The sequence below is a fragment of the Panthera uncia genome, chromosome B4, assembly GCF_023721935.1.
Source record: "Panthera uncia isolate 11264 chromosome B4, Puncia_PCG_1.0, whole genome shotgun sequence".
Taxonomy (NCBI): Eukaryota; Metazoa; Chordata; class Mammalia; order Carnivora; family Felidae; genus Panthera; species Panthera uncia.
Genome location: NC_064809.1, coordinates 48,243,593 through 48,256,899, shown reverse-complemented (window position 1 = coordinate 48,256,899; position 13,307 = coordinate 48,243,593). Strand labels below are relative to the sequence as shown.

Here is a 13,307-nt window from a genome sequence, read left to right as displayed (position 1 = left end):
TCCGGCTCTGTGCTAACAGCTCAGAGCCTGGAGCCTGCTTCAGATTCTGTGTCTCCCTCTCTCTCTGTTCCTCCCCTGCTCACACTCTGTCTCTGTCTCTGTCTCTCTCTCTCAAAAAGAAATAAAAGATTTTTAAAAATTAAATAAATAAATAAATAAATAAATAAAAGCTTTTATAATATTTAGTGTTCCCTCTAAGTAGATAACATAACTTTTTTATTTATTCAATGTTAAAAAATTCAGTTCAGTTAGATTTTCTTTTCTTCATCCATGTCTTGAACATTTCTGTTGGACTTATTGTAGGCATTTTATGCTCTTTCTCATTTTGCTGTTATGAACTGACTTCTTTCCCTCCTTCCAAATTCACTGAGATAATAATTATGTGTCATATAGGGGGAGTATTAATATTTATGTCTATATCTTACATCCAACTTCTTAAACTTTCTTAGTAAATTTATGAGAGTATTTATCTTTTTCAGTTTACAGAAAAATTATCTAATCTTAAATATAATTTTTAAAAATCCTTATTTCCAATATTAACTCTGATGCTTTATACCTTTATCAGGACAAAGAACTTCAGAACAGTGTTAATACCAGAAGACAGTCACATTTTACCCTGTTCATAATCTTAATTTGAATCTCTATTTTTTTAAACATATTTGTAGGTCTATAATGTTAAAGGATATTCTTTATCATAAGAAAATTTCTATTTCTTGTCTTCTAAGATCTAAACAAATCAGAGTAAATTTTATCGAATGCTTCTTAAGTAGCTCTTGAGATCACCTCTTGATTTTCTTACTATTCCTGATATTATAGTATATTTAATTAATAGATTTTTCAATATTAAATCATCTTCACATACATGAGATAGACAACAGCTGGCAGTAGCAATATTTGATGGTTCTTTGCTTTCTAGAAAGATCCAGGGGAAAGAGTCATCTCTTCCATGAAAATTAAAAGGTACATTCAGGATGCATTATCTCTTTTGAAGATACTTCCTGGTAACTTTTCCCCCATTGTTTCTTGCCAGTAAGATTTTTCTTTTTTCTTGGTTCAATTTAGATAATTAAGGTTTTCCTAGATAATCATCCCATTTCCATAATATACTTTTTTAGTTTTATTTTTTTATTCAATTATATTAACATACAGTGTTATATTAGTTTTAGGTGTACAATATAGTGATTCAACAATTCTATACATTATTCAGTGCTCATTAGGACAAGTGTAGTCTTAATCCCCTTCACCTGTTTCACCAATCCCCCCCCCCCCCGACCTCCCTTCTGGGAACCATCTATTTGTTCTCTATAGTTAGGAGTCTGTTTTTCAGTTTGTCTTTTTCCTTATTCCTTTGTTTTGTTTCTTAAATTCCACATATGAGTAAAATCATATTATTTGTCTTTCTTTGGCTGACTTATTTCACTTAGCATTAGACCCTCTAGATGGACCCGTGCTGTGGCAGATGGCAAGATTTCATTTTTTAAAAAGTGTTTATTTACTTTTGAGAGAGAGAGAGAGAGAGAGAGAGAGAGAGAAACCAAGTGTGAGTGGGAGAGGAACAGAGGGAGAGGAAGACACAGAACTCAAAGCAGGCTCCAGGCTCCGCACTGTCAGCACAGAGGCTTAAATTCACAAACTGTGAGATCATGACCTGAGCCGAAGTTGGACACTTAACCCACTGAGACACCCAAGTGCTCCTCATTCTTTTTTTATGGCTGAGTAATATTCCATCATATACATAATGAGATACACACACACGTATACACCACACCTTCCTTCTTCCATAAGATTTTTGAAACTAATATAGCACACTTATAAATAAATATTGTTATGGCCCCTGACTCTTTTGTTATCTATTCTCTTTGGATTTGTCAGGGTTTCTGTTGTTGTTACCTTTTCTTGCAATGAATCAGGCCTTAGAATTTTTAAATCTAATATTCTTTAATATATTGATTTTCTGCTGTCATCTTTATTTTTTTCTTTGACTTTCCTTATAATTCTTATTTATTTTCTAGGGTTCATTTGTGCTGAATGTTTAGTTCATTTATTTGCATTCCTTCAATCTGAAAACATATGTGCCTTTAAATGTACCTCTGAATAGAATTTAAATCTGTATCCCTAAATTTATAAATGCAATTTCCTCATCACTTCATTTTCAAATACTTTGTGGTTGTGGGTTTCATTTTTCTCTTTGACCAAATGATTATGTAGGGGCAGTATCTTAATTTCTAGGAGATTTGGTTTGCTATTGATGTTATTTAAACTTCTATAAGAGAGTATTTTTTTACTAAACAATAGTATAATCTTTATTAAACTCTTATCAGTCACATTATTCTAATCCTCTACATCATTTTCTTTGTTGCTTTTTCTATCAAAACTTGAGCAAAATGTGACAGTCATTCACAAAAATTGATCTACCTGTTTTTATCCAAGTTTCCAACAGACTTGTTATATTTTCATTACTTAAAGGATGTTCATTGACCTATCTTCAATTTGGACTGTGCTTTTTATAAATAGAAAAAAATCCTCAGTGTCTCTTTGACACTATTTTTCCTTTGAATTCAACTTTGCCTGAAATTACTATTTTTTTTTATTTTTGTCTCTTCCTTATGATTTCCTATATTATTATTATTATCATTATTATTATCATTATTGTTATTTTAACTTTTGTCGTTGTGTGTTAGGGGTGTTTTTTCATAAGCAAAAGTTGTAATATGTATACAGTCCCTTTTCCTTCTTCATTTTGACCTTTTTTGTATTTAGTCATCCTCAGTAGGAGAAATTTACTGATAGGCAGTATTTACCAACTAAGAATGTGTATGGATTCCCTTAGCCTATGTCACTTTCCATATGTTTAATGAAGTTTTCTGTGAAAGTGCCCCCATTAAAACCCAAGTAATCGTGATAAGCAAACTGCTGGGCTGGAGTGAGAATTTGACACCATTTTCTGATTGTCCAACAATCTGATCAAATAATGTGATTGTAAACTGGTCTCAAGCATACATGATTATTGAGTGCTCCCTAGAGCCCACATTCACCTATAATGCTTTTCTTTGGGAGCTACGCTACCTGAAAGCAATGTGCCTTGACTGCCATGCACCCACTACTTCCTGTCTTCTTGTTTTAAAGGAGTCATACCGCCTGATGTAGTTTAGAAGCAGAGCTACTTGGTACTGGGTACTGATTAGAATGGAATATGGAACTGCTCCTTCTTCTCCCCAAAACAGTAATCATGCATCAGAGCCACAGAAGCTACTAGAATTCTGTGTAGAACTGACCTTGATTTCTGTGTAGGGGCATGTTCTCATCACCTCCTATTCACCTGGTCAGTGTGGGAGGGGTCCTCAACCTAAATAGGATAAGGTGGCTGAAAATATGACACCTGACACTGGAGAGATGGGCTGACAGCAGCTTATTAGTCAGACACGCTCACAGGTCAGGGGAGGAGAACGTGTCACACAGGGCCATATGGGGGCTAACTTGAGAATAGAGCAACAAAGGTCTGTGGAGGGCAAGCCTGGTAGTAACAAAACAGGGAGTGACTCCTGGATCCCACAGGAGGATGTGACTTCCTGTTTGCTTGATGTTGAGGTCTGAGAAGGAGGTGAGAGCTTTAGGGTGAATACCAGTAGCAGGCAGCTGGGCTGACTAATAGGGGAACTAACCAGGTGAGGGAGGCCTTCCCCTGGGGTGAGGAGTGTGTCTGAAAGGGCAAAGAACTATGTGGTTAGGCCTTTGGGGCCCTGTGAGGCTCAAAGACATAAAGACAGCATATGAAATTTGGGGCTTTACAATACAAGGCATAATATGGGACAAGAATAAAGCATTTTCTTCTTTCATATTAGTGACTTTGTGCTGTTTATAGTAACATAATTCTATTAGCATCATTGGGGCTTTAGTAGTGCAGTTTGTAAGATGAGGATTCTACTGAGCAATGCCTCAACATACCTCTCTGCACCTTCACTCTTTAATCTGTAAAATCTGTAAAATTCTATAGTCCTTTTGTCTCTAAAATGGCCATGATAATTTAAAATAAATAGAAACATTTTACTTAGTGTCTATAAGGTCTAATACTCCAGAGTAATTACCTGTTTGCATGTCTCTTCTACAAATCTATGAGCTCGTTTTCTTAAGCAACTTGAAATGCCCATTTTTTGATACATGAAAATTTCTTAACAAATAATTTTCAAATGAACGAATAAATCTAACTGAACAAGAAATATGTGGAGAACTTCTGAGCAATGCTAAATATTTTGTGAATGTTCTATTACCGAGTGGTCTAACATTCATTACTAACTAGCTGGTTATTCTACTAAAGTACTTAACTTGGGTTCACTGTGAGCATTGACATATGGCACTTACCACTGTTTATGTAGCACATTCTTTTCTCATGTTGTTAAACTTCCTTACCTTCCCAAGCTAAGATCTGGAGAAGTTTAGTTTGTTCCATTTTAGACCTAAAGTCTTCTCTTTGTCTCCTTTGGCAAGGATGCCCCAGATTTCAATCAGCTACTAGAAATGTCAGGTGAAAAATGGCACAAATGTGAATTACGACAATAAAAGTTTATAAGCTACTAAAATAAAGTTATAGTACCTAAGAGCTGAGTCAACTGACAATGTTAAATGGAACATTTTACAACCAGTCCTGGGATAATGATAAAAAAAAAAAGTGGCACACAGAACATGAAGAAATATCTGACAGGAAATGGGCCCGAGATCAAGTTCAGGCTACATGATTTTGTATGAGCTACTTCTAAAGTGTGTGTGGGTGGGAGTGATAATCTAAATTTTATGGAGCGCCTCCTCTGTGTCCAACCCTTGACATCCTAACTTCTCATAACAGCTCAGTGAGAAAGGTGTTGCTGTCATTTTAGAGAGGAGAAACCGAGGCTGAAGTGGTTCAATTAAACAAATGCCCAAAAACAAAACTATTAAATAACAGAGACAATATTTGACTTCAAAATCTCTCCACCTCCAAGCCCATTCTCTTTCTATCAGTCTATGTAAAGAGATAGCTTTGGGTGAAACTCACACCCAAAGCTATCTCTTTACATAGACTTATAATCTCTATATAAATAAAACAAATTTTAGGTTTCATGAAGTATCCCTCTGTCCAACTTGATGCTAGTGTGTGTCCTATGCTATCAATTCAGGTGATTGTTCCCCTTACCATGGAGCTCACCATATAGATTAGCTACACAGGGAATGTAAAATTATAGCTAAGTAAGGCAAAAATATGGGGCTAGCATGAAGATCAGCATTAGGAAGGAAGTTGAACACTAAAAATGATGTTCAAGAAGGACTACAGAAATGTTATCAGGAGTTTGAATTGGTGATATGGCAATCATTCATTTTATTTTTTTAAATAACTCCACTCACAAAATATTTTGTGTTACTCATAAATTCCCGCTGCTTTCCCTAACCTTTCTAGCATGACATCCTCTTGTCACCCCACATGCCCATAATTCCCAGTCACGGTGCTTCTCATTTGTGCCCACCACAGTATCCCCAGTGACAGATACAATGGCACATGCAGGGGGAGCTGGTGCTATCCTGATAGGCTGGAGCCTATCCTGATAGGCTGCTATTTGCTGTAATTGCATAATTTTTTAGAAATATTATGTTTTACCTTTAAAGATCTTACAAAATTTATATTCTTCTCCCTCATCTGACTTTGTTATAATATAAAGATAGCCTTTTCAATTACTTATTATGGACCAAAATTCATGCTCCAAGCAGAATTAATGTCATGTTAATTCTGAGGCTTCGCATACTCTGTACAAACTCCTCTCATTCTAGCCAGAGAAACACAGTGATAAAATGGTCTAAACGCATCACATGCAAAGTGCTGATGTGAAATGAAAAGGACAGAAATATGATTGGGATATTAATTCAGGAGAAATAAGGAAACAGGACTGTTTGAATAAGGTTAGCAGGGTGGTTTAGTTCTTCCTGAAAATATGTGTGATGTTATCTCACCTTACCTTGACTTCCACCCCAACTACCCCCGTTCAAGTACAATCAAATGCTTGGTTTCTACACACACACACACACACACACACACACACACACAAGAGGGCTACACAATACCCAATAGACAGACACAGACGGAAACGTTATGTGAAATTACTCCTATCAGATGAAGGCATTATGTCAATATAGCAATAACACCATGCATTTCTATTGTAATGGAACACAAATTAATAAAATGGGGAAGTAGAACTTGCCAAACAGCTTTAAACTCAATACCAGATTTCAATTATAGGTCCAAGACACGAGCTAATTTTCATGGTTGGTCCGTAATAATAGTCATTGTTAAATGACAGAAGAGAAACGGCTTTAAATGGGAAGTGGCACAATTAATCACAGCTGTCATACTTATGTACTTGCTGACTATCAACCCTGAACAGAACATTTAATTCAAATCTCATTTAAAAGTATGCACTGTCAAGGGAGAGGCCAAGAACCATTTTCTAGCTCAGGAAGCAACTCACAACCCATGTGCCAAAGATGTTACTGAAGATCGAGTGTATCGGCACATGGACTGATTGCTCTCGTCCCACACCTCTCTTTACAACCCACTGTAGGAACTTCTATAAAAAAGCAAGAAAATGTCCAAACCTTGGCATCTGACTGCTCAAATTCCTGTTCTCATAATGTATAACTTTTTGGGGGAAGACTCTGCCCATTCAGAACTCCCACTGAATTTAAGTTTTGTCCATGGTGATAGGTTTTGCCTTTTGAACAATCTTTTTAATATTCTGTAATACTATGTATCTATAACATATTTGTTAATACTAATATCCTATTCTTGTTTTAAAAGTACTGCAAAAAATAAGTGCTGCATATATAATACATTATTTCGTATAATGTATTAAATAATAATGTATCAAAACCCACTGAAGGAAAATTGAGTGTGTGTAGAAATAGAGATAATGCATATAGATATAGATATGGATTTGGGTACAGAAAGAGAGAGAGAATTATAGCAAAGATCCAAAGAAAAGTTAAAACTTAGGAGCAAAGTAAGAGCAATTGCCTTGAATCCTAAATAGTTTCATATATACTGATGTAATAGTTTTGTGTATAGAAGTTTGACATCATAAGAAAGAGGGGGATATCTTATTTAGAAGTATTAATTTGAAGGAATTAGTTATCAGGTCAAAAAGTACTTTCATGTCGACTAGAGATTTCAAGTAGTTTGATAAATAGGTTCTGTGATACTATAATAATGTAATATTAGATTTATCTAAGATGTCAAAATAATGTAACATCTGGCATCTACGTCTATTATGTCACTAACCTTACAGCTAGAACTGACTGTGGTAAATATTTTACCTTTATTCAATGTATATTTACTGAATAATTCCTATGTGTCAGGCACTCTAGGTACTAGATATATAAGGATGAATAAGATATGTACACGGTTCCAGTTAAGTTAGCATAATCAGGGTTACTTTTATAGCTCAGTTCTTCTGAACCTATATTGCGTTATACAAATTAAGGTTTTTTTGACCTTCAAAATATTTGTGGTACTTTGCTTGTTATTTTACCATTAATTACAGAATTAAACGAGTCTCGACAATGAGTTTCAGATGAGCTTTTTTGCTTTGTAGATATTATTGAAGCGAATAAATCTCTATGAATAGTGGAATGATAAAATATTCACAGAAACTTACAACTCTGCAGTTGAATAACAATTACTTTTGTTCCAAACAGGCAATTGGTTTCCAAACACATTAAACAAAGGCAATTTAGAAAGCTTCTTCTTCTTTTTGGCATCATTAACGTTGTTGAACGTCCTGGGATTCTGGAGTGTTTCACAAAGGTAAGTTAGTGGTAAGATGAGCAATTTCTGAGTCCATGAAATATTGATCTGGGAACTATCACTGAGCCAACGGGAATCCTGTATGCCATGACTGGACAAATTAGCATATTAGAGAAATTTAACAGATTATTCAGAGCAAGAAATTTCAATTTAGACTTCACTTTTGCCATTGATCCTTATAATAAAATAGTGCTTTACTCGATTCTAAAACATGTTCTGAAAGAAGATATGTTTTATCCACTATATAGCACCACTTTAGAATTAGAAATAACCATATTGATAATAAGAATGAATGAGTCATTATCATTAAAAGCAAATATCATTAAACAAATAGCTAGAAATCTAATGATGCTTAAGATTTGGATTCCATTCAGGCCTTTCAATCAGCAGTGACCATTTCAAGGTCAATAACAAACTGCAAAATCATTTAGTCAGTCACCTGAGACCAGTCAGTGGCTTATTATGTATCATCTACCATCCATCCATTGCCAGCCCACCTCTCTCTCTCACTGACGTATTTTTGGATGACTGTGGAGTTTTGAGCAAATTGTCTAACTTCTCTGAGCCTCTGTTCTTATATTTGTAAAATAAAATCAAGAAAACCAACATCTTGTGGGCTTTAGGCATATGAATTTTGGTAAAGGGCTGAGCACAGTACCTGCCATGTTGTGGAAACTACAGAGATCTTTATTTTTCTCACTTCCCTCTATTCACTTATCTATTTAGTCATATTTTATCTCATCACTGTCACTTCTCCCTTGCCTATATCATTCTTTCATTCATTGAATAAATCTCTGTTGGAACACCAGTCATGCGATAGGTACTACATGCAATAGTAAACTAGAAGGACACAAAGTCAGTAAGTCAATAAATGTTTAGTGCCATTATGTTCCTGCTCTCACGGAGCTTATGGTTCAGTATAAAAGAGAGGCACTTAAATTTCATGCAAGGCAGAATTAATGACAAAATCAAAAGTTTTAATGGCTCCCTGAATTTTTATATTTCTTACCTTCCAAAGTATATAAGTTGTTGAATTGATCCTCCACAATATAAATACCTATCTCATTCTTGGATTGAAAGCCAAATTAGAATATCAAAGAGTCTTGCAGAAGGATCCAAGGGGAATATCCTCAGTTTTGGAGCAAAATAGAGTCATCGATGAAAACCGAAGGTGAAGGCAAAGCCTCTTTCCCCTCCATTCGTTGCCTCCAAACACATAAGTGGTGCTCATCTTCTAGTTCTCACAAACACTGCACTTCCTACATCTTCTCCCACTGTAAGATCTGACCTTTGTCTTTTCATAAAGTAGTTTGAAAGGTAATTTTTTTAGTCAGCCCGGTTGAATCCACTTCCACTACTTGGCTGTAGAAACTTCAGCAAGCTATTTAACTTTGTTAAGCCCATTTTTTTCATTGTAAAGTGAAAACAGTAAGAATAGCAATTGTGCCGCAAAATTGTTGTGAGGATGAGTAAATGCTCAAAAGTGTGAGCAATAGTAATAATAATGACCTCATGCTTTGCCTTATGCCTCCTTCTTCCTCCTTTTTAATTCTTCTTCTAGGCTCATGCAGAGGTGTGGCAAAAATGACCAGGATTATGGGCTGAATTCATGGAAGAACTAGCACTGGAACCAGACTCTATTAGCTCAGGGATTTACTCATTCATTCATTCATTCACTCACTCATTCATTCAATATACTAAGCATTGTTCCAGGCACTAGAAAAAAAAAAAAAAGAAGTGACAGATGGTGGAGTGGGGTGCAGAGAAGGAGACAAGAATAAAATGGTACAAAGCACCAAATATTGGAGGAACCAAAAGTGGGAAGGGACTAAGTGATAATAGAAGATTTATTGAGAAATAAATCTGATTCTTAGCAAATCGTCTCTATTTCCCTACATTTTCTTTTCCTTTTTTTCTGTTTACTTTTTGAGGAAAGAGGGAAAAATAGAGACAGGATAAAACAAAGCAAGAAGGGAGGAAATTAATTTTCCAAGTGTTGAGCACTCCTATCTTGGGCAGTATGCAACACACACACACACACATAACCTCGTGTAATCTCTACCACCTCCCTGTTGCAGAAATCTTATCACTTTTTATAAATACAAAAACTAAAGTGAGAATCTAGGTAAGTAAATCGACTAGGTTCACACACCTAGGATTCAAACCCATGTGTGTTTCTTTATAAAGCTCACACACTTTCTCCTACCAGCATACTGTTTCTAAGTGCCACAGAAGAGCTCTCTACCTACTCTATAACAACCCCTTGACTCTGATGGGTAGGGAAGAAACCCATCCCTTCAGTTAAAGTAACCATACCCACCATCACCTGTCGATCAGCCACTCCACCGGGAAAGAATGGGTGTCACATATCAGAAGAAAAGAGAGTGGAAAATTTGTCAGCAGAGATCAAGCAGCTAAAACCAACTACATTAGTGCAAAGTCACACATTACCCTGGGTATCTATTGCCCATTGGGGTGGGACGGTCCAAGCCAGAAGTTAGGCAAGAAACTATATGGAACTTATGGTAGGAGATCAGTGTCTCTAGTAAGGAATGAATGATTTTGATTTAGTTCTATACTGATTGTGTGATTGTCAAACACTAACAAACAGTAAGTATGTGAAGAAACAGGAGAAAACACAGGTGTTCTAGAGACAGTATTATTGAAACATATTATTTAGGAGTCAGTGTTTGATTGCAATAAACATTTCATCACAATTCAATTTTTACCAAACCCAATGGTGTTCAGAGCCAGATAACAGTGACAAATCTATCAAGAACAAGACAGTCCCAAGTTATTCTTGTTCTTAAAGTTTTGAGAACAGCATATTAGTTATGAAACAGCATCTTCACCAACACACAGCTGACCTTAGGTCTCTGTTGGCACCTGAGGGTACCCCCACCATGATTTTTATATTAGTGTGATACAATCCTAGTTTAAGTCCTAGAACAAAAAGAATCTTGCCAGGGTCACTCAGATATCACCTGAGTACCATTAGGAATTATATATGAATATCAGGCAAGATTTATTTTTCATTTGTACAAAAACAAAACAAAACAAAACAAAACAAAAAACAGCCCTCTGCCTCTGTCTGTCTTAGAGTCCTCCTCAATCAAATCTAAAAGTAGCAATGGTAACATGTCATACCTGAGGCTCTTCAGGTTGGGGGTGAAGGATGTAGGTAGATGAAATGTCTTTCCCTAGCTGAAAAGTATTACATAAACATCTCTATAGTGCTGGATAAAAATATATATCCCACATTAGATGCTGAAATAAAAAGATATTACAGATATTTTAGGGAGGGAGGGCAAAAGGGTGTTTGTTTTTATCTCAACACCACTGTCCTTCCAGTGTGGTAAAACACATCTTTTTTAAAAACAACTTTTAATGTTTATTTATTTTTGAGAGAGAGAGAGAGAGAAAGAGAGAGAGAGAGAGAGCAGGGAAGGGGCAGAGAGAGGGAGACACAGAATCCAAGGCAGGGTGCAGGCTCTGAACTATTAGCACAGAGCTTGATTCAGGGCTCGAACTCACAAACTGCAAGATCATGACCTGAGCCAAAGTCAGACACTCAACCAACTGAGCCACCCAGGCACCTCTGTAAAACACATCTTAAAGTTGATACCATTGCCCCAATTTTGTCAATGATACCAGTAGTCTTCTGTGCATAACTTGTCATAATTATTGAAAGCAACATAAATCAGAGACAAAAGACCACTTATACAAGCATTATTCTTCCCTTACAGTTACTTTTAGCAATATATTGAGAGGGAAAAGCAGGTAAAATTCACTTTGGAAACTTCCACAAGTCAGAAGTAGATGTTTGACCTCAGCAGCTTACATGTATCTGATAAAACTGAACTTATAGCCCATATTCACTTGTTCATTCAACAAATATTTTTGAGCATGTGCTATCCACCAGGCACTAGGAACACAGCGGTGAATAAAGCAGTTTGAAATTCCTATCCTCCTAAAACTTTCTCAGAAGTGTTTGTGTCTTTTTTTTTAATGTTTGTTTATTTATTTATTTTTGAGAGAGAGAGAGAGAGAGAGAGAGAGAGAGAGCACGAGCAGGGGAGGAGCAGAGGGGGGACAGAAGATCCAAAGCAGACTCTGTGCTGACAGCAAAAAGCCTCACGTGGGGCTTGAACTCAAAAACCATGAGAGCGTGACCTGAGCCGAAATCAAGAGTTGTACGTTTAACTGACTTAGCCACCCAGGTGCCCCAAGAGAATAATGTGTCTTTAAAAGTAGTGTGCTACAGGGAGAAAAGGCCAGAATTTTGAATAAGAGAGTTCCCAGCCTAGGGTCTGCCAACTACTATTCATATGAACCCCAAAGAAGTCATTTAACCTCTTAGAATTTTAGTTTCCCTATCTGTGAAATGGGGATGATTTCATCCTTCTAGGGTTGTAGTGAGAATTCACTAAGCGAGGGTGGGTATAGTGCCCTAGCATGGTGCCTGGCACTTAGAAGACAGACACTCAGGAAAACCACGTGTTCCTTGGGTCAGGAGTATAGGGTATGCATTCTAGAAATGTATTCATGGATTGTTTGACAACGGTGTTTTCTACATGGGTTCAACACTGAATTTACAAATCTCCTGTGCATCTGAAGTATTTCATGAGTCCTGGCCTCCATGAAAACTGTAAAGTTGAGAGGGTTTCAGACTTTCCCCCATCTCGCTCTGTCAGTCATTGCAAGTTGTAAAACAGCGCCATCTAAAGGTCCTTATGAGACAACTTAACATGTCCTGAAACTCTCTTTGTCGTTTTATAAAGACTGTTCTGGTACGCAGTGCTCTTAAATTATTATCACTGTTGTGCCAGTATCTATGGACCCGTAATAAAAGGTAGACAGCACAGGAAGAAAGCAAATGATTTATCAAGTCATCTACATCTGGTCCTAAAAAAAGCTTTCTTTCTTTCTTTTTTAGGTATTGTAATCTAAATCATTTTCATGCCCAGAACATCAGTGGAAGTAATCTTGAAGAAACACTTCTCCTCCATGAAAAGTCTCAGAAATTTTATGGCAGTACACAAGAATTTTCTTCAAGTATTGATCTTTGGGAGACAGCCCTATGAAACTACATTTGACTCTACCCATTCTATGAGCAAAGTATTCACGTTTTCTTCACCTGAACACCTTACGCATTTTAGTTTAAGAACTAATATGCATGGCAGTGACTTCAGGAATATTATCGGTGTACTTCATTTATAAAGACTAATCATGACTCTTCTGGTGAACTATTATGCTTTTGCATTAACACATTATACATTACAATTGATAAAGTAATTTCAAAGTCTGTGTTGCCTCCATGACAACAAAATGATTAGGTCCTAAACATTAGTATATTTTACAACTTTTTACAATGGTGGTTCAGCCATTAAAAGCAATATAAATGCTCTTTTTAGTTTTAATGTGCCAATAGAATCAAAATAATAGTATGTTAACATTCCTCCTTTCTATACATTTATTGAGC

At 36.2% G+C, this 13,307-nt stretch overlaps 1 protein-coding gene across 1 annotated transcript in view; it reads left to right on the top strand.

The window, feature by feature from the left end:
• Positions 1-13,063, top strand: part of SLC15A5 (solute carrier family 15 member 5) — an 84,713-nt gene extending 71,650 nt beyond the window's left edge. Inside the window, exons 8-9 of the mRNA XM_049625143.1 lie at positions 7,717-7,825; positions 12,762-13,063. Coding sequence (XP_049481100.1) covers positions 7,717-7,825; positions 12,762-12,909 — 257 coding nt within the window. The 3' untranslated portion in view covers positions 12,910-13,063. The remainder of the gene's footprint in view (positions 1-7,716; positions 7,826-12,761) is intronic.
• Positions 13,064-13,307: the final 244 nt, after the last annotated feature.